This window comes from Chionomys nivalis, chromosome 6, assembly GCF_950005125.1.
Source record: "Chionomys nivalis chromosome 6, mChiNiv1.1, whole genome shotgun sequence".
Taxonomy (NCBI): Eukaryota; Metazoa; Chordata; class Mammalia; order Rodentia; family Cricetidae; genus Chionomys; species Chionomys nivalis.
This window is the reverse complement of record NC_080091.1, coordinates 83,156,474-83,179,199: the sequence shown is the minus strand read 5'-3', so window position 1 is coordinate 83,179,199 and position 22,726 is coordinate 83,156,474. Positions and strand designations below refer to the sequence as shown.

General features: G+C 34.2%; 1 protein-coding gene across 10 annotated transcripts in view; it reads left to right on the top strand.

Annotated features, from left to right (window-relative positions):
• Positions 1 to 22,726, top strand: part of Epha5 (EPH receptor A5) — a 285,266-nt gene that overhangs the window by 185,099 nt on the left and 77,441 nt on the right. For all 10 annotated transcript variants that reach the window (XM_057771266.1, XM_057771265.1, XM_057771263.1 and 7 more), the window contains one exon: positions 18,744 to 18,868. In XM_057771266.1, the coding sequence (XP_057627249.1) occupies positions 18,744 to 18,868 (125 nt within the window). The remainder of the gene's footprint in view (positions 1 to 18,743; positions 18,869 to 22,726) is intronic.

The window sequence follows — 22,726 nt, the reverse complement described above, 5'->3', positions numbered from 1 at the left end:
GTTTGTATGTGTGTGAGTGTTTATGTGTGTGAGTGTGTGTGTATGTGTATGTATGTGTGTGTATGTGTGTGTGAGTGTTTATGTGTGTGAGTGTTTGTATGTGAGTGTGTATGTGTGAGTATGTGTGTATGAGTGTGTATGACTGTATATGTGTGTATGAGTGTGTGTGAGTGAGTGTGTATATGTATGCATGTGTGAGTTTTTATGTATGTGAGTTTGTATGTGTGTGTGAGTGTGTATGTGTGTGTGTGTAAAACAATAGTTTTAAAAGATGCGATAATTTGCAAGAGAAGAAATACGGGCCAGTGTGTGTGTTTGGAAAGAGAAAAAAGAACGCAGAAATGATGTGATTATGTTATAATCTCAAAAAATAAGTTAAAAATTAAAAAGAATAAATATTGCTTATTATTACTTTGCTGAGCTAAAAGAGCAGATTCAATAGTACCACAGTTGTGAGAACGATAAAAGTATTTAAAACTAAAAAACACTTTCACTAGCTATAAGAAAAGCTCATCACATTGAAATGCTAACAATGAAGAGCAGAGCCCATCACTTCCCTTAACTACCTGAGCCAAGCTCCTGGAAACTCATGAGCTGTAGACTGACAGCCATGGAGCCTCCCTGGTACCGAACTAGATCTTCCATATGTGGGAGACAGTGGTGAAGCTTGGACTATCTGAGGGACCCCAGGCAGTGGGACCAGGATCTAGCCCTGGTGCTTGAGCTAGCTTGTTGGAGCCCATTTCCTAAGGTGGGGGAGGGGCTTAGTCCTGACCAACTTAATATCCAGACTTTGTTGATTTCCCATGGGATCCCTTACCCATTGGGAGGAGCAGATAGTGGTGGCCTGGAGGGGAAGAGATGGGAGGCTAGAGGAGGGGTGGTATGGAGAACTATGGTTGGAACGTAAAATAAAGAGGAAAAGAAACTCATTAAGTTGAAATGCTAACAGTGAGAGCAGAGACCCTCTCTTTATCTTTTCCTTTGGAAAGAAAATAACACAGTATCCATATAAAGCAATCAGCTCTATAAAAATCCTCAGATGAGTACAATGGAAGCTTGGAGTAAATGAGTTTTGGTTTCCTTTTTTTCTACTCAAACTTTATTAGAATTAAATAATTCTATCTAAATGGACATGTGCTATCTTCAGTAGGAATCTCTTATTAGGTAACACTGCATAATTGGTCCAGGATAGATACTGCAAGTATGGCATCTGCAAACCTTTAATAACTTAAAAGGTGCAGCTGCCTAGATTTTATAGAAGTTACTTAGCTAGGGAGAAATAGAATCTGATATTAACTTAGCTATGCAGTGTTCTAAGAGTTCTCTTTCACTGTAATAAATAGCTTCATCACTTAGTTGAAACCTGAGATATATCATTGGTTATATATGTAGCTTTACTAATTAAGCCTCTAATGCAATAGCTAACACTCTCTTCCTAATCAGTGCTCACTTGTTGATTTTTTGTTTGTCTGTCTGTTTTGTTGTGTTTTGGCTGAATATTTTCACATAATAACACCCTGTAGGGTATGCTAGGAGGCGTGAGGATCACATTCTTTGTTTACTGTCATAGTACAAGGCGAAGCTGTTTGAATCCTGCACATCTGCCTGGTTACCCCTCCTCTTGCTAAATAAATAAGCCAAAAGGCCGGAAACAACAGAAACATATTAAATGATGATATGCCTTCCTTGTCTATTGCTAGGAAATCTACTTGCAATGGCTTTGCAGGAATAGATCTGAGTCCCAGCCCCAGCAATGTGTCTTCTTCCCCCCCCCCCATAGCTTCCTATAGAGTTTACCAAAGGAATCAATAAAGTGGAAGACAGAAATGGGTAAAGGGAAAATTGGTCTTCCTATTTGTTGCTGTTGCAGGCATTTCTGCCCTGATATTTTTTGTCAGCACAGCAGCAGACTGTGGCAACCTCCATCTTCTTAGACATTCCAACAACCAACCTCATTGCCCTCAGAGACCTTCAGGCTCCCGAAATAACAGCTGCAACAAGGCTTCTTGGTTGTGACATCATTCCGTTCTTCCCAATCTTTGATCTCACAAATGAGAGTTAGCCATTACAGTTGTTTCACTGGATATAGCAGTATTTTCTAATAGTGTGATTTAGTACTGAACCACCAGTATTAACAACTTTGTGATAAGTCCAGAATAATTGCTAGAAAAATAACCAATTTTGTACACTCAGAAATCATCTACATTTTAGAAAAAAGTGAAAAACTTGCTTAATATAATTAAGATAGAGAATTGCTATGTGGGAATGGGCTTTTAGGAAGTAATGAATCGCAGACACATCTATGAAGTACATGGTTCAGTCTAGACAAGTTGTAAATAAGTAGGGCAAGCCACAGGATACAACAGCTCGACCTGCTCAGCCTCTGTACCCAATGTTTCTGATTTGCTCTTTTACAAAGCAAGTCTCTGAGGTATTTGAGGTTTCCAGCATCATTCTTTGAAAGGAACTGTTGGAGAATACCGCTTGTTCAAACAGAAACTTTAAAGGGTTTCCAACTTGTGAAGTCCACTGTGTAAATGATCGTGATCTGGTCAACTTAGTAGAGATCTGAGACCTGACAGTTGTCATTCCCAGTGTCGGCAGTGACTGTGAGAGCAGCAGCAAGTCACTTGCCCTTCTGTGCATTTCAGTTTCATCATTCTTTTCAGGACACTTCTGACTCATGACAGACATCCTATACCATGGAATGACTATAGACTTACTGTTGCCTTAACAAAATGGGCAAATTAAAAATTATGATAATTTTTATCAAAATTCAAGGTTTAAAATGCAATATAGAGTATAAGGATGCTGAGCATATTTGAATTCCTGAATGTCTATGCATTCTTATATATGTATATGGATGTTTTATATACACAGAAACACTCACAGGTGCACATATCATTGCTTTTACGAACATTTTTAGAATCCATATAACATAGAGATAATTAATAATTTTTTGAGATCAGGCAATATCTTATATTCTCTAACTTACAGTAATGAAATAATACAGCCGGGGAGCATAAACAACAGAATTGCATTTTCTCATTTCTGGGTCTGTACATCCAAGAATAATTTGATTCTAGATTTTGTTCCAGGCATACAGAAAACTTTCTTCTTTCTAAATCTTTACTGACTCCTCTTTGATTTATTCATACAGACAGAGAAAAATAAATCACTTTTTGTTCCTGTTTTACTGTAAGGTCACTAATCATATCATGAAAGCCCAAGATTTCACTTAATTTATCCTATCCATCTATTTATGGCCTTGCCATCGAATACCATTACATACAATAATGTATTTCAAAAACTTCGATTTTACAAATAATATATAGAAGTACTCATTATCTAATGTCCTTAATAAAATATGTTTTATTTTATCCACAAGAAAAATTGATTTCATATTTATGAGACATCTGTTGTTTTATTCTGTTTTAATTGTTCTATGCCATTAATTTTAGTATTGAGATATTAAAATGTCTTGAAAGAAATAATACTGTACCTTGCTTTATTAGAAAATCATTATACAGGGATTTTGGAGATAGCCTAGCTATACAAATATGAGTAACTGACTTTGGACTCCCATAGCCTAGGCATAATAGCTTGCTTTAGCAGGTTGCAACTGTATTCCCAGTGTTATTAGGGTAGAAATCGGTGAACTTCTGGAACTCACTGGCTAGCTCTGGGTTAAGCTAAGAGACCCTGTTGGAAAACCAATAAGGCAGCAGGGAATTACCATCAACCTCTTGCCCCCTCATTTGTGTGCTGATTTCACAGAATGGCACGTTTGTGAATATACCCACACGAACACATACATATGTCTATTAGTATATTAAATGTATACTGTAAAGCATTACCCATTTAAAATTGTTAAGATTTTTTTATTGCACAGTAAATTTATTTCTTGAATTTTTTTGGGGGAACAATAACTTTAGAAATATGGGGTTTGGAGTGGCTCATAGTAAAATGACATTTGATTGAACAATTACCACAGGTGTAGATGGGGGTCACCTACAGGAATCTTAACCATCCTCGTTTGCACTGTGCTTGAAGTGTTAAAAATGTGCAGCAACACCACTTTCTGTCTGCTTCCTTTCCTCAAATACTGGCACATTCAGAGAATGAAGGATCACAAGTAATGGTTCTGGTGACTATAAGAACTCTCTGAATCACTCCTCTCTTTTTCTTCTTCCAAGACATTCAGAATGCTATTCAACATACGATACTCCATTTTCAAAAACTTTCCGATCTTTGCTCTGTTGATGTCAAATATTTTTAAAAGGGATCAGTGCGTATAGCAGAAGACAGAACTTAACATGGCTCTTGCTAAAAATTAATGACACATGCATGAAAAGATGTCAGAAAGATTGTATTTAATTGTAATGCTTATTACTTTATAATAATCAAATAACTATATCATAACATGATATGACTAGAAATAAGCCTTTGTGTTTACTGGTGTTTGTGACAAATCAATATTTTCTATGATCCTATTTTTTCCATATACTTTTACCAAAAATCTATAGGCAAATTTAATTTTACATGCAGATTTAGTCAAGCTCCAATTTTCCTACAATATTATTTTCTTATAATCTTAACTTCCTCCATACATTTATTGAATAGACTTTCTAATAAATTAATGGAAAACAAGGTATGGCTTTCTATTTTAATTAATAATATCTATATTATATTTTCAATATTTTTCCATGTTATTGTTTCCAAAGTTAGTAATATATTACTTTTAAGTAAAATAGTTACCTAATTTTAGAATCTGCATTCCTTTTTGTTTTAAACTTATGTACAATTTTCATGGCAACATTAATGATGTTAAAATGTCTGTTGATATTAAGGAATTTAACTAATATGCTCTAAAAACATCAAGCAGTTTATTTTGCTTGAATCAGACATACTGATATAAAAATAAAGTTGTGTTTAGTAGGTAGGGCATGCATAAGAAATGACTTTGTTATGCTGATATTAGTTCTTTTAGACTGCACTTTTAATAATCTAAATAAACCATTGTAATATACAAATCTTGCCTTTTGTGTTCATACTTTTTTGATTAAACTCAGAAACAGGAACACATTTAGTAAACTGTTCCTCAAAATTTTTCTAAAATGCTTAGTGTTTTGTTTATTATGAGAATTTTCGGACTGCTCTGGTAGACTTCTACTAGTCACTAACTATGAAGATTTGTGATGAATATTCTCCACAACTTTAGAACGATATACTAAGTCACAGGAAGGACATGTGTGCTCTGTATCTGTTAGTGTGAATCCGAGTAAATTAATTTATGAAATGAAATGTAGATGATGGTCCACTAATAAGCTGGAAGAAACATAGTAATCATAATTTAATTAAAGAGAGAGAGAGAGACTGATACAACACCCTTGTGTGTTGTTTCTAGGAAAATGTGTACAATTTTATATTTTAAAATTCAATGATAAGTATTTTATTCATTAATATATAAATTTTGATAAATCACTTTAAATGAGTAAAGAAATAGCAAACCTTCATGTTTGGGAAGGGACAGTGATAAGACTGCTTTAAAAGGTTTTTTTTTAAAAAAGCTTTATAGCATTGATCTCAGTCTCCAAGACTAATAAAATGCTGATTTACAGAAAACCTGATGCTTAAAACAATTATAATTATGCACATCATGAATTTGAGAACTGGAAAGGGGATATAGGAGGCCTTGGAAGTGTGGAAAGAGTTATAAAATTATGTAAATATAGTAGTCATGTATGAAATTCTCAGAAACATTAAGAGCAGAACAATACTTTAAGTTGTTTTAGTTTGGAGGACTTTTAAATATCAATCTAAGATGTCATGTAGAAGTGATTTGACACTGGTATAACTTATTCAGAGCTTGTGAAATATCAAAATTCTACTGTGATTTTAGTAATAAGATTATAATTCTAATACTTATCAAAAATATTTTGACTAGTTTTCTGCTCTGTTGATTGGATCGTTTTCATTAGACACATGTATGCATCTTCTTCATCTACAGTGGGAGTCTATGAAGACAAATGAGCCCACTTGCTGTATTCAAGAGTTTCTTAGTGTAGGTGGCATAGTCTTACCAGCAAGATCAAGATTTCTTTTTTAATTTATTATTTTTTAAAATTTCTGTAACATGTATTTTGATCATATTCTTTTCCCTCATGCAAGTTCTCCCAAATCACAACACACCCAAGGCCATGTTCTTTCTTTCTTTTTTTTTTTAAGATTTATTTATTTTTATTTTTTTTTCTTTTTTATTTATTTATTAAAGATTTCTGCCTTCTCCCCGCCAGCGCATCCCATTTCTCTCCCCCTCCCCCGATCAAGTCCCCTTCCCTCATCAGCCCTAAGAGCAATCAGGGTTCCCTGCCCTGTGGGAAGTCCAAGGACCACCCACCTCCATCCAGGTCTAGTAAGGTGAGCATCCAAACTGCCTAGGCTCCCACAAAGCCAGTACGTGCAGTAGGATCAAAAACCCATTGCCATTGTTCTTGAGATCTCAGTAGTCCTCATTGTCCGTTATGTTCAGCGAGTCCGGTTTTATCCCATGCTTTTTCAGACCCAGGCCAGCTGGCCTTTTTCTTTAGAAAAAATAAAATAAAATGAGATAAAATAAGGTCTTCTTACTATAATTGGAAGTATACTGCTTATCCATATATTCTGTACGACACTGCCATACCCCTTCTGCCTGGGAGGCCAGAAGAGGACATCAATCCCTTCAAACTGAAGTTACAGATGATTGAGACACTATATGGGTATTGGGAATCCAACCTGGGACCTCTTAACTGCTTAACTTAAGCCAGCACTCTTAACTGCTGAGGCTTCTCTCCAGCCCCTCAAGAGTTTTTATTAAAACATTAGAAAGTAAAATTTGAGCTTAGCTATCTGCAAATAAATCTGTAACTTCTATAGATTATGTTATGGCATAAATGATAAACTTTTATTCATATTTTTGTAAATATGAATACAAATGTCTGTCCCAGTAGAACAAAATTCTACATTGTACACTAAGGAATCATTCTGTGACAAATATATATCTCTTAGATTTAAAATGGTTTTGTATAATGTCAGTTTAAAAAATAAGAAGCTAACATAAAACGCAAGCATTCAATGAGATTTCTCACCACTTGGAGAATGTGTGGCATGTTTCACTGTAATTAGTCCCAGGGTAAGTGCAGAGGAATTAAACATCTGATAACATTGCTAATTTGGAACAGAATGTTACGATTTGGCTTTCTTCTGGGCTTTAATAGGTTGTCCAGCTGTAATCATTTATCTTCTATATCTCTAGTTCCCAGTTATTGCTAGCAATTTTCCGATTGAAATATATATTTGATAGTTTGGGATGTTTGTGTGCACTGCTGTTAAACACTATTCATTTCTCCCTGGCTGTTCTGCAGACAGAAAGTCTAATTTGTGTGTATCTGTTTCTGCTACAATTTAAATTTCTCAGCAGATGACCTCAAGAGGGCACCTTTAGGAAAAGTCCTCAATATGGATATTATAATGGAAATCAATCTTGGCCCTTTTAAAAATTGATAGATACATGATGGTTTATTGTAGCAATTATTGGTGTGGTTACCTTTAAAAAAAATCCTGCTCTATGTTCTCAATATCATAGGAAATTGAGAAAGGTAATTACAAAGTTTGTCCTTATATATGGAGCATTTATTTTGTTTTACAAAGTGTTAAATCATAATGCTTTATAGTATGGAGACTCTGTGGTAATTTAAAATTAAATTAGAAATTTTACTTTATAGCTTGTTTGATTTTTAGTAGCTTATCTCTGTTTAACAAGATGTTATATAATATAAATTTTAGAGTAGAGATTACCTATTTCTTAGGACCATAAACTCTGCGAGTATTGATTTCTGAAGGGAGTACTGATTTTCTACCTATAAAATAAGTTGGGATGCCACATAATTGCTGTTTAGCTTTGACAAAACAATTTTTTGTTTTTGGTTTTTCGAGACAGGGTTTCTCTGTGGCTTTGGAGCCTGTCCTGGAACTAGCTCTGTAGACCAGGCTGGTCTCAAACTCACAGAGATCCTCCTGCCTCTGCCTCCCGAGTGCTGGATTAAAGGCGTGCGCCACCATCGCCCGGCGACAAAACAATTTTTACCTTATATGCAAAACCATATTTTTACAAGCAACCTTGTTTTCAAATTTGCTATGTCATTAGCTAGGTATAACTCTATTTTATTTTTAAAAGACTATTATTCTGCTTCTCATAAACTACAGTGAGAAAATTAAGATTAAATAATCATTGACACTGAGGCTGCTTTGTTTTATTTAAAATCAAAGTTTTTTGTTAAATTTATTAAAAATTCTATTATAGAGTAACAATAAGTGTTTAATGTAAACAAATTACAGGATAATTTATTTGGTGTGGAGTAAATCTTGCTATTAAAAAAGAGGCAGATTGTCACTTTGTATCTTGTTATATCTAATGTTCGTTTACGAGAACGGTGGCTATGTCAGTGACACAATTTTCTATTTTATTACATTTTTTGTATTAACTCACATTATTGTGACCCTAATTTCAAGATAGTACTTCAAGCACATAGCTTAATTTTAAGAAATAAAATATTAACATTTTAAAATTTCATTTTTACCAATAATTCTCTTTTAGATTTACATAACTATTATACTTTGAAAAATGAGCAACAACTAATAAGATATTTCAGCCTATAGTTTCTTCTGATGACAAAGATTGATGTCTAGAAACAGTGTCATTAAATGCTAGATTTCATGAACTTGTCATTTGAGATTTCATTAGGATCACATATCAAAAGATCTACTTGCAGCCTTTTAAATAAAGTGATTGTAGGCTTATGTCTGAATGAACAGATTAAACTTTTATTTCAAAAGAATCCTTTAAAGTCTCCCTTTCTTTAGTAGAAGTCATACATACTAAGTAAGAGTAGAATGAACTATGATTTTTTTCTTATTACAGTAGTATCCAACTGTAATACGGAAATAATTATTTTTTGAATATATAACCTGCATAATTAATATGTTCTATTCATTAAATGACATATTTTACATTTGCATTATTCACTATCTGTACATCTATGTCATTTTCCATATAATACTCTCAAATATTTTTAAAATACCAACTGCATTTCTTATTTATTAGGAAATGCTTACATTTTTTTTACATGAAATTGATAGTATACTCTAAAGCAAACATACCAGAATAATAATTATATGTAGCTTAATTAAGCCATGTATATAGCAAGGAACATATAACTGTGTATTTCCTGGCTTTCATTGCTCTAACTTATTTTTAACCATGACAGGGAAAGGTGATCTGTAGTCAAAAGACGGAGTACTTCAAGTTTTAATCTTGTTCTTTGGCTAAGTGCAAAGTATGTTTAGACTCAGTCTCAAGAGATCCAGCAGCAGAATGAACCATAGCTACCAATCTTCGTGCTGCTAATCATGAGTAGAAACTACTGCCATGCAATGTAAGTGGGGATCAGCTAATTTGTTTAGTGGGCTGGGCATACTGAGTAGATATTGCTTTATGATTTTTGCTGTTTCTGAATGGCTGTCAAGGATGTAACTTCACCCAAAATTAAAGAGGGTTTGAATGCATATGTGTAATGACTGAAGTGATATTTAATTTAAATCAAATAGAAAGAGAAGCATACATTCAAAATGTTAAAGATAGGGCTATTTCACTCAAGTTAAATTCAAATAGAGAAAATGGAAAAATGGTTCAGCAGTTATAAATACTGGGATTTATAAATACTGTATTCAATTCCCAGGACCTACATGCTGCCTCATAACCAACTTTAACTCAAACTCAAGGGTATCTGTTACCTTCTTCTGACTTATGTAGTTATGAGACACACACGTTGTGTAAAGACATATATGATAGAAAAACACCTATACCATAAAGCAAATTTTTAAAATTAAGTAATAATGGATTAGATTTAGGTTCTATATTTTCTCACACTGCAATGTTTTTTCAATTTTGAAATTTTGTCTTAGTTTAATATCCTGAATCACTTATCTGCTTGATTTTCGTTCTTTTCTTTCTGAATATGTAAAAGAACAAAAAGATTTATAAAGAGAATCGAGGAATTACATCCAAAGTCCATATTTTCCATATTCAGAGTGATATATTTTTATAATTCTCTATACAGATAGAAATTTACTCCACATATGTGCATATATTTATTTTAAAGTATTTTTGAAAAACTCTCATTTTATACAGATTTTTAGGGACAATAGAGAACAGACCAAAATTCTATTGGTCTCAAATAGTTCACAAAATCTCTATGTTGGTCATGGGAATAAAACCAGGTCCATTAAAAGCAGTGAGTGGTCTGAACAGCTAAGTCAACTCTGTAGCCAATGAACGGCACTTGCAAAAAGTTAAATAACTTAATGAAGTGATGTTAGCGTGATGGGTTGTCACATAATAAGAATAATTTAATGTTACTACAGTAATTTTTTGAAAAATTTAAACTATTCATATATATATATATATAATAACATACGCTGCAATTACTATTTCTGTGTGATTATTCAGGCCTGGGCCACTGGGAAATGAATGTGCAGTCTCTGTTTACAGTTTAGATGATCTTTGTAATAACTGAGTGTACTGACATTTTTGCATCTCAACTTGACACAACCCATAGTTATTCATGAGGAAGGAGCTTCAGCTGAGGAAATGCCTCTATGAGATCCACCTGTAAGGCATTTTCTTAATTAGTGACCAAGGGGTGAAGGCACTGTTTATGGTGGGTGGTGTCATCAATGAGTTGGTGGTACTGGATGCTATTAGAAAGCATGCTGAACAAGCTAGGGGAAGCAAACCAGTGTGCATCTCCTCTTCATGACTTCTGTATCTGTTCCTGCCTCCAAGATACTGACCTGTTTGAGTTCCTATCCCGAGTTTCTTCAATGTGAACAACAATATGGAAGTTTAAGCCAAATAAACATTTTCCTTCTTCGGTCATGGTGTTTGGTCACAGCAATTGAAACCCAAACTAAAACATTGAGTAATGCTGATACCATTGTATAATCATGTTCAAGCAATTCGCATCTGGTGATGAATACAAACATATACATATATGTAGTTAGATATATGTACATGTATTATTTACTATCCATACTTATATTTCTTTCCTCTGTTGGTCTAAAAACAAAGTCATATCAGATGTATAAATACATATAACAGTCAGATCTTGATTGCAATGCTGTTACTATAAATAAATACATAAATAATGGATAAATAAAATAAACCTATTCTCTTTGGAGAAATGACGTATTCTGTACTGAAGTATTATGAACAAAAGGTCTCTGGTTCGCTAACATCAGAATATGAAAATTTACTATAAAAATAAGCTCTTCTATAATCATATAGCTATGTCAAAGAGATATATAAAAGGTCCTTCAGTAGCCTGTGCATTATTTGAGTTAAAAATGAAATATTTGATTATAGTTAATAATAAGATTCAAGTATATATTTACATAAACAAATAAATAACTTAATAAATAATAGCAATATAAAGAATGGATAAGCTTTATTATGTTGATAATTCTCAATAATTAATTGGATGGTCTATCCTCATAGGAACAGTTCATAAATTTCAGCCTAAGAATGGGATGCCCATTATGGCCTCCCCATAAATGGTACAGTGTGGAAATCTGATAGAAATGTAACTGCTCAGTAAAGAAAAAAATCACTAAATGCTATTTAGTGGACAGAGTTAATCCTGCAGTGATTTCATTCTGATTGTACTTAAATCTGGTAGACTTCAATATAAATAAAAGTTATGTCTCTGGTTTTCATCTAACATACTCTTTTAAGTTGTATAAGCAAAATACTGACTAACCCTAATTGAAGGATAGCCCACAAAAACATTTTATGTGTGTCCCCCAAAGGTATATTTATTAAAATGAAGAATATTAAAAAGTGAAGTTTTGAAGGACATAGAATATGAGAATGGGTGGAATTGAAGGATACTGGAAAGGGCTCTGTGTCAAAAACTGGACTTTGAGTAAAATATAAGTCTGAGAATTGGATGTAATTTTGCTAGTGACCTATTAATGTAACTCTCTGATAGTAAATGTGCTGTATGTATACGTTGCTTAGAGTAAAGAAGAGTAAGTGTGGTAGTTATAGGATTTTTTTTGTTATGCTTTATCTGTAAGTCTGAAATCATACTGTTTGAATGTTTATTTGAAATAAAATTATTCCACAAACAAGAATAGCCTGTACACCAATGGCTCAGCGTTTGACATCTTATCCAGTACATGTAGGTTGGCTCTCATGTACACACATGATACAAATTTTTAAATATTGCAAATCTGTAATAGTTACAGATTTGTGTATTTAGAACATTTTTGTGGTCTTCACAGTCTCATGTCTTTTTTAATACTTTAGTTTTTCCGTATCTTATACACAACTTTTAATAGGTGATAACTAGACATTGGTCAACATTTTTTGCAAGATTTTCTGACTTTTAAAGACCAGCCCCTAGGCTGTCTTTATTTTTATTTTGTGTTTATGAATGTTTTGCCTGGATGTACACATGTGATCCACATGTGTTCCTGTGTCTCTTGAGGCCAGAAGATGTCAAGTCTACTCAATTCAGAGTTATACATGATCATGAACTACCATTTTGCAGCTGTGAACCTAAACAAAGCAACAAATGCTCTTAACCATTGATCTCTTTGCCCTAACCAAAATTTTCAAAGAAGTGCTCTGTGTAATCATCATTTTTGTTTGATGATAGCTATATTTAATAAAAGATTAAGTCAATAGAGGACAACAGAAGATGACTAAGGAGCATTGATAATGGAGTGAAAAAATGGACAATTACTTTCATGTTCTTGATATTAATGATATACTTCATAGTAATAAAGTAACATAGTAATTAATGATATACTTTATAGTAATAAAGTAATATAGTAATTAATGATATACTTTATAGTAATAATAGAATGGCATCACCATTATGGCCGCAGACACTACTAATGCCCATGCAACTATCATCCATTTATTTCTGTCTAGCTGTTGGCCAGTTGGCTCTTCATTAAACCAAAGAGAGCAACACATTTACACAGGGTACAGAAGGATTAATCCATAGAAGATAGCCCTGACCAATAACTCAAAAGAAAATTCTTATCTTTGTCGTCGAGAATTTGGTTAGGTGGTCATTGGCTATTGAAGAATATATTCTCAGCCCAAATAAGAAAAGATTATTAAAATTGTTTATTCTATTTATAAACTTAATTACATATATTATATAAATTTTTAGATAAATAGTTAATATTCTGATGCCTTATGATTTTTCCAGACATCCTTATTGTTACGTTAGCATCCTCCTTCTGTCTTCTGTATTCCTTTACTCCCTTCTCTAAAGATCCCTTATTTTCATATTTCCCTACTAGGTCCCTCTTTATTTCCCCACAATTACCCTATACTAGTAATGGTTCTGTTTTTCATGCCTTGTGTCTGTAGTTACTCTAGGGTATGTCCTTATATATGAATATTTGGAGCTAAGAACCTCTGGTTAGAGAGAAAATGTTATATTTTTCTTTCTGGGTCTAGATTGGCTCATTCATTGTGGACTTTTCTTGTTCCGTTCATTCATTTACCTGCAAATTTCGTGATTTCAGTTTTAATTAAAGCTGAATAGTTTTCCATAGTCCATATGTACCACATTTCCTGTACTCATTCATCCAGTTCTAAAGGATACATGTAATCCCAAGTAAGGTTCAGAGACTATTGCAAAAGATAGGGCTGAAATATTGTAAAAAACAAAAAAATCTGTGTGTTTTCTGTGTGAAAGTGAATGTTCTAAGAAAATCAGGTTTTACACCCATAATGTCTCACCAACAAGGCTTCCTAAACATGAGCTGAAAACAGACAATAATAGACATGCTAAAGTGGAGAGAGAAAAATCCCTGGGGCTTAAACCACACACAAGGAACTACTGGAACTAAAGAAATATGAAGAGTGGGAAAACTAGCATTTCCTAGTAGGAGCACACCAACTGGTTACCAAATTTCAAAAGGTCAATCAAATAACATGCATACAAGCATCATTATGCAGATTGAGCTGGTTATTTTTTAAATATGCAAGTACATATGCAAGTATATAGACATTTATTAACAATAAATTTAAATAAACATGAATTTGAAGGAGAAAGAAGGGGTAAATTGGAGGCTTTGGAGGAAGGTAAGGGAAAGGAGAAATATAATTATGCTATATCCTCCAAAATTAAAAAAGAAAGAGACTTCTTTAATGAAGGTTGTTTAAAACACTTATCTGTGGGTATAATAATAATATTTAATGTAGTAAAGATTTATGTTAGTATAGAAAAGTGGCAGTAGTAAATTTTTCACCACTAAGGTCCATGACTTAATGAACCTGGGAAGCTGACTGGGTTTTCAGTATCAAGCTTGATTTTGTTCCAATTAAGTAGATCTTAAATCCAATTAGACAGAGATTTGTTGCTACCAACATGTGAGCGTCGGTTATCACACCTTTATGCACAGATTTTCACGCTGGTAATTTGCGTCTTCATAGGTGTTACTGCATGGTAGGAATGTGTATTACTTTCCACCCTTGGCAACCTGTAATATGTGTACTGGAATTATATGCTAGATCACAGGAAAAGGGCTTTTAGGTCAGATCCAGAACAAATCATTTGAGCTCTGTCTCCTAAGTGATGTTTTTAGCAACTAGTGCCACTCTCGATGTCATAGAGGTAACCAAGTGCTACATTGGTCATCTCTAATATTTTTGAGAATCATTTTGTTTACTCTGACCAGCTGCAATAAGAATCATTCTCTTACCTGAGGTTTTGGATTTTTTAGTAGATGGTTCTCATGGGTAGTGTGTTAGCCTAAGTAATGTAACTTCATTTAAGATTATAGTATACATATATGTGCATATGTGTATAATTCCTTTAAGATGTATATATGATTAAGATATATATATATATATTTATTCATAAGGATATAAACATATCCTTAGAGATATGTTGTATGAAGGCCACTTCTTTGTTTCCTGGTTGCCTGTCAGCTCAGACCCAAAATAATCACACAGAAACCAAATTATTTGCAATACTGTTTGGCCAAAGCTTAAGTGTATTTCTGGCTAACTTATATCTTAAACTAATCCATCTCCACTGATCTGTGTATCAGCACATGTCTGTGGCTTACTAGCAAAGTTTCAACATGTCTGTTTCTGGCAGTGGTTCCATGGCTTCTCTCTGACTCTGCCTTCTTTCTCCCAGCATTCAGTTTAGTTTTCCCCATCTAGCTCTACTCTATCCTATCAATCCATACCAGTTTCTTTATTAACAAATGGAATTCACAGAATACAGAGGGAAATCCCACTTCACAGATATATATGTACTATCTATCTATCTATCTATCTATCTATCTATCTATCTATCTATCTATCTATCATCTATCTATATGTATATCATAGATATTATTTCTGGAGGCTTTATTGTCAATCATTCCTCCTTCTCCTTTTATAGTCATCTCCCTCTCTTCACCCTGTTGTAGCTCCCTCTCACTTATAACCTCAAAGAATACTGAATTTGAAAAACTATAACAGTTTATAAATCAAACATTCTTTGAAAGCAAAGACACTCATGGTTAACTTTGATGGATACAAATATGAAATAGTCTATCTTTGCTGTTTGCATGTGGATTGTTATCTATTTCCCAACTTCACCTTAAAGTAGTTTATTATTTTATAAATTTACTAATTAAGTTTTCATTAATACCATAGACCTTTAAATGACATTACACTAATATAAACATTTAAGATAAACTTACTGCCAAATATTTTACAATAAATTTATTTACTGTTCATTTATCTATCCATTTTGTCACTCTGTTCATTAAATTTCTATATGGTAAGCAAATTTCAGAACTGATAAAGATTACAGTAAATATACCAAATTAAGTTCTATCTTTATCAAGTTCTCATGCTTATTAAAACCATTGAAAAGATTGCTGGCAATCTATATCAGCTTATTTAATTAATACTGATATCCTTAAGGAATGTGTCAGTTACAATTAATATCTGTGCTAAAATAAATGAGGAATTTTAAGCTTATTTTAACTTTCATTTCTTCCTAATGCACAATGCAACAAAATATACAGTGGTTATGAGATGATCCACAAGACTATCAGTCTTAAAAATTATTCAAGAGCCGGTTGTGGTGGCGCATGCCGGTAGGATTTGCTGAAGGAGGCAGAGGCAGGAGGATCAAGAATTCGAGGACAGCCTGGGCTACACATTTTAGCTCACGCCTTTAATCCCAACACTCAGGAGGCAGAGACAGGCAGATCTTTGTGAGTTCGAGGCCAGCCTGGTGTACAAGAGATAGTTCAAGGACAGGCTCTGTAGCTACAGAGAAACCCTGTCTCGAAAAACCAAAAAAAAAAAAAAAAAAAATTGTCATTGGTCAAAAATAAGAAAAACAAAAGTTAAGACATATAGCCAGCAATCATTCACTTGTACATATTCTTTGGCTCCTATTCTGATTATATACAGACTGTTCCAGATGCAAGTGATCCCACAATGTTTTAGCACATAATACCACTGTCTTTTCAAATTTATATCATAGTTGGAGTAACCAGAAAAGTAAAAATCTACTATATTTGTAGAGAAGTGTGAGACGCACATCAATAACAGAACACAAAAGGGCTACAAGGGCTGATGAGGGAAGAGGAGAGCATTGTTGAGAGCTTGTAACTCTAAGAGTTATAACAAAGTAAGGCCAGGGATGCCTCAGGAAGGAGAAGAAAAGTGTGTCCATGAATCCGTGAGCAATGCATTTCTGTGTGTGTTTGTGAGTGTGTAGATCTCAGTGTGCATTTGTGCATGTGTGTTTGTGTGAGAAGGGTCTGTTTGTGTGTGTGGGTGTATGTGTGTGTGTGCGCGCGCACACGCACGTGTGCGCAAGTGGCATCTTCTCGCAGCATTTCTTACTGCTAACCTGTAGACAGAGTGGTTGTACAGAGGGGAGGATTAAGAGGCCAGTCTGAGAGCTGGTGAAGCACAACGCCAAGTGGGAAGATCCTGAAGACTCAGAGGCTCAGACAGAGCATCTGGGCTCTTTCTCTTGAGTCCCGAGAGAGGCTCTGGACGACTTTGAACATAGGAGTGCCATAGCTTTATTTCTGTTTTAAAAAGCTGTCTCTTGTCCAAATGTGTTCCCACCGCTACTGAGTCTAATATGACGATGTTTAAAATATGATCTCCATGATCTGTTTTTCAAAGTGCATCCAATATTATTACAATTTCAAGAAACTGCCAAAAACTGAACATTTAAATTTAAAAGATGTTTTGGATAATCAAAAAAATAAATAGAAATACATAACATACTATATATGATTAATGTACACAACTCTATTTAACATATGGCACACATGTATTTGTTTATAAATATGTACACACACATACACATTTAACATTACCAAATTTCTACTCGGGTTTGTGTCTGTGATTATACACAATTCTTTATAGTTGACAATATCCATATTAAAACCCACTACACACTAATCTGTCTCTTTATCTTTACATTTTCACACATACAGCAAGTCTTCCATATGAATGTGCTTTTATATGCATATTCAACCACTATCAATCTGTGTATTGATAATATTTGAAGGAAAATTGCATGTATATTGAACACATATAGACTTCATTCCTGTGATTACCTAAATCATTGTCATCTAACAAATACTAACAAAGCCCTTAAACTATGTTGGTTATTGTAAGTAACTTAACCATGATTTTAACACTAAATATATGAGTGGGTTTTTTCTAAATATGTTTATTGCTACTTAATGAGGATATTGTCTGTGATGTTTCATTGGGTGGTTTAGTCATATGCAAATATTATATAATATACAAAGCATAGCTATGATCACTTTGGCAAATATAGTCTTTTGCAACCAATATCAACTCCTTATTTCATCATCTCCATAGAGTCTGAAAAGTATCTCAGTCTATGATAATATGGATTATGGCCAAGATTCCATATGTTTTATGAACTCAGGTATCTAGATGTATCTGAAGGAGTATATATATTTCGCACTTTTACTAGAAATAATGTTCTAACAAACATTCTAGTAGATAAGCACCACCATGAGTGATTTGTCATGAAATAATTGAAAGAAATGGACTCAATCTCTTTCTATTTTTAAATTTTGAGATATAATATTTAATAAAGTGTTTATATAAACTGTTAATACGGGTTATATATGAGTTTATTTTAGATTTTCAATAAATATAACAAAGGGAAATAATATTGAAAACATAATTATCTGACAAATAACACATCTATTGTAATAAGGGGATCAAGGACAAAGAATCTATAAATTTTGGAAATATGTCATATGAAAGGGTACTGGATCATTAAAAATCTTTAATAAAAATATAAGTATTATCATCAGGAATCTATATTCTATAAAATAATATATTAAAACTATTTGTCTACATTTGAGGGGGATATGAAGACTTCAGATAGGTACAGTATTAATAAAACATGGTTCTCAGGATGGGCAGCTAATTTTATATAGCTTAAATAATAATACCCTTTAACAACTTTCATAGAGAAAATAAATTTTTCAGGATAAATGGAAATGTACTAATAATTACATCATAACATGCCAGTCATTACACAGAGTAAGTTCTAATTTCTCTGTTAACCACATTATTATTTATTTGTGTTATCTTACAGCTCCCTCGCCAGTCACCAACGTGAAAAGGGGAAAGATTGCAAAGAACAGCATCTCTTTGTCTTGGCAAGAGCCAGATCGCCCCAATGGAGTCATCCTGGAGTATGAAATAAAGTACTTTGAAAAGGTGGGATTAGGAAAATAAAACTCCTTTTCTTTTCTTTCCACTTTAACAACCTCAGTTCTAGATTTGTACAAGAGGAGATTGTGCTCTCGGGTGCAAATCAAAAAAAGTCTATTTTTCAGTTGTGCTTGTGGGATCCAGATGCCTTCAGTGGGCTCTCCTGTCACACCCTGGAGCGGCTGGATAAAGCATACAGTCAGTTTAACATTTAATTTCACATTAAAAGGTAAATTTGGGGGCTAATGAAACCACTTGCTGGTTAAAAAAAAAATCTTTGCACTCAAGCACGAGGAACTGAGTTTGGATTCCCAGAACCCATATAAATGTCAAGTGGGTGTGACGGTCATCCTGCAATTTCTGCTTCAGAAAACAGAGTAAGGGGGTCTCCAGAGACAGCTGGCAAGCGACACAAATGATGTCGTTGAGCTCTGGATTTGACTGAGAGACAGGCACATTTAATAAGGTGAATGGAAGATCAGGATGTTTCTCTGAATCAAACTCTGACCTCTGCACAGACGTACATCCACATGCACGCACACACATGCCCATCCATCCACATATGTACACATGTCAACATACATTCACACAAGGAAAAATATAAGTAAAATAAAAGACAAATCATACAAGATTTTGAAAATGTAGTAAATTTTCAGTCTTTTGATTTTCAGTAGTGGGTGCAATACCACATAAGCAAAACTATGTATAGTCATGCCTGGTCACTATCACAGTAACAATTCTGTTAAAGTATGGGAAATTACACTCACCCCACCTACACACATACATACATGCAATCATTGTTATCTAAAGGAGGTAAACATCCTTTTACTTTCTTCTGGCTGTATAATCAAGTAATAGAAAATAGAATCAAGTTTGGAAGCTCAGAGTGAGTTTATCGTTCCTGCCGTTATGCTGGCTTGTATTGCTGAAATACAGGAGTCGCCATCTATGGTTCTACCTCCCATCCTATGAAAATGGGATTTTGGATAGCTTCGACCGAAACAGCATATCTTCAGAATAATCTGTGTTCTAAAAACGAGTTCGGAAAGTTAGATGGATGCCCAAGCCAGTCCCAAATAGGTGGCATGGAGGCCTGGACGCAGATGTACTGACTTTGCTAATTGGAGCAGAAATTACAGGAGCACAGCACTCACAAGTGAATCCCGATGAAGTGGGATAGCGAGCTACACCTAATAGTTTCTTACAAACTTACCGAGGCATCATTCCACTTTTAGGAAAGAAAAAATAGGATGTTAATGGCACATAACCTTAATTTGTGATTCCTAAGGACCTTCCCATGGAAAAGGAGGATGGATCTTTTCATCACCTCCTGAAATGCTCAGATTAGATAATGAAAATTACTTAAAATTCTAAGATTACTTGTGTATACAAAAAAAGAGTCTAAGAAAATGTGGTCAAACAACTTTCATAGTTTTTAGAGATTTAAAAATGCCTTCTTTTGATTATTTATTCAACAATTAACTATGTGGGTCTTAGTTAAGGATAATGCATTAATGAAGGAATATAAAGTAGTGAGAGCTATCTGGATCTTATAGGTAGGCTTCTAAATGTCTGCAATGTTGATCCTTTGATCTTTTTAATGGATTATCATACTGTCAATTATTATTGGTGACAGTGTTACCTGTAGCTATTGGGTCATACAGAACATAATGGTGGTACTGTTTTCTTTTTTTTTTAACCTCATTTATTGTCTTGTGAAATTTGCTGGGCTACCTTAGAGTATAATCAAACTGACTTCATTATGATATTCATTTACATTCTATCATAATTGCTTCTTATTGTTCTCCTCTCCTGCTGTCCTTCTTGGTGCCTTGTCATCCACACCAAAAATGTAGTTTTGAATGCATCAAAGTACTCTAAGAGAGCACCCTTGAGATAAAATTGGTTTTCAGCATGGTTGCAGGTATTTCCTGTCAACATAATTGGATGTAATGTGTTGGAATGTAGCGGCCTCACTGATTTCCAATTCTTTGAGTTCAGTAATCAGAAACTGCCTCTCAGTTCCAGACATCTATGATATAAACACATTCTATGTGTAATAATTTATAAATTAAGAATACATTCCCTATTTACTTTTGTAACCTTTTCTACTCCACACGGTGCAAAGTCGTCTAAAATCAAACATTTATATAAGGAAACCAAATGAACTTTGGCTATAAAAATTTTATATTTACAGTGATTAGTGCAGTTAAAATGGATTTTAACTTGCTAAAATATGTAATGGAAACCATTGTTATCTTTACACCAAAATTATATACATGATTATGTATCATTAATTTATCTGAAATATGATCTATCAACAAAACCCTATTAACAAAAAGTTTAATGTGTGCTTGTGTGTTTACATTGTTTTTATTCTACTCAATTAATGATGTAGACCAATAAGCAGTATTCATGTATTTACTCCCCAAATCCTTTCCGTGCCTCTGTAGTTAGTAACATTAACTTTATCTATCACTTTCCAGCTTAGGTACACTGTTCAGTATGAGCAAGGATGTCTGCTTCTTTCATTCTTTAAGTTGCATCTTCTGTTAGAGCACAGATATTAAATGTGTCTTGGGAAGTGTTATTTTCTGTGGCCATATCTGGTGAATGCTATCCATGTTCTGGAACATTCTCTTCAAAAGAGAATTTTTTTCAGTTATTTGAGTTTCAATATGATTTGTTCTTTAATAACTTACAATTAGTGGTATATTAGTATCTTTTATTATCTTTATAACTGAGAGTAAGAAAAATAATCTGAAGGCTGGACAAATCTCAGTTGGAAAAGTACTTGATGAACATGTTGGAAGACCTGCTTCTAAGGTCCTCAGAACCCATGGTTTCCAGGCACGCTGGTGTATGCTTGCAGTCCCAGTACTCTGGAAGCTGACTGAGGAGGATCTCTGAGGCTTCCTGAACAGCAATCTTCATGAATTGATTTTGAGATTGAAAGCAACGAGAGATTGCCTCAATGGAGGTAGATGGCATTTCTGAGGATGCCACTTAAAGATTGCCCTCTGGTCAACCACATGTGCACAAGTGCAAATGCGCACCTCCATGTACTTGTACATACATCAGCATGCATGGGTGTGTACATACGCATGTATTTTTGTTAAAAGAGAAAGTAACTTTATTTGGGGAAAATGGTTTCTACATGCTAAGGGTAAAATACATTGATAATAATTTACCTTGGTTCACATTTAAAAATAACAAGGGTTATAGTATTTGGTAGAAGTTATAAATTGCCTTTGTTAATGTTATTAATCCATGTCGAGTTACTTAATATTCTCATATATACATAAAGATTATCCTAACACTTCTAAAAGGAAAAAGGATAATGAGCCTTTATAACGTGTTGAGTTGGGGGTTTTGGGAGATTTCCAGAGCTCATTTGGAACCTTCAGAGTAACACCATTTTTTTTTGTTGGATGGCTTTCGGCCAGCCACAGGTGGCACAGCCTTCTAGGATGTGCACACTTGCCAGCTGGCACATCAACCACCATTGCCCTGTTCTAATAGAGGTCATTGGGCTCCTCTGCTCTGGTCTGGTGATGGGCCTCTTGCCATCTCTTAATTAAAGGCAGAAGAAAAGGGGAAGCTGCCCCTTGACAGGCTGTTTGCCAGCTGGCTTCTTTCGCTGGGCCCTCCCCTCACTACATATGAGCCATGCTCAGGAAGCAGCTGGGGAATGTAGTTCATTTGCTCAGCTGGGACCCCAGTGCAGCGAACACCCCTGCCCTGATCTACTGTTTGGCAGCCAGGTGCAGTTACTTGCTTACAAGGTATATATAGAGCTTGTGAGAAGAGGAACATTAGCCTGTTCAGGAGTTTAAAAAGTGGAATGGAAATATATTTTGTAGA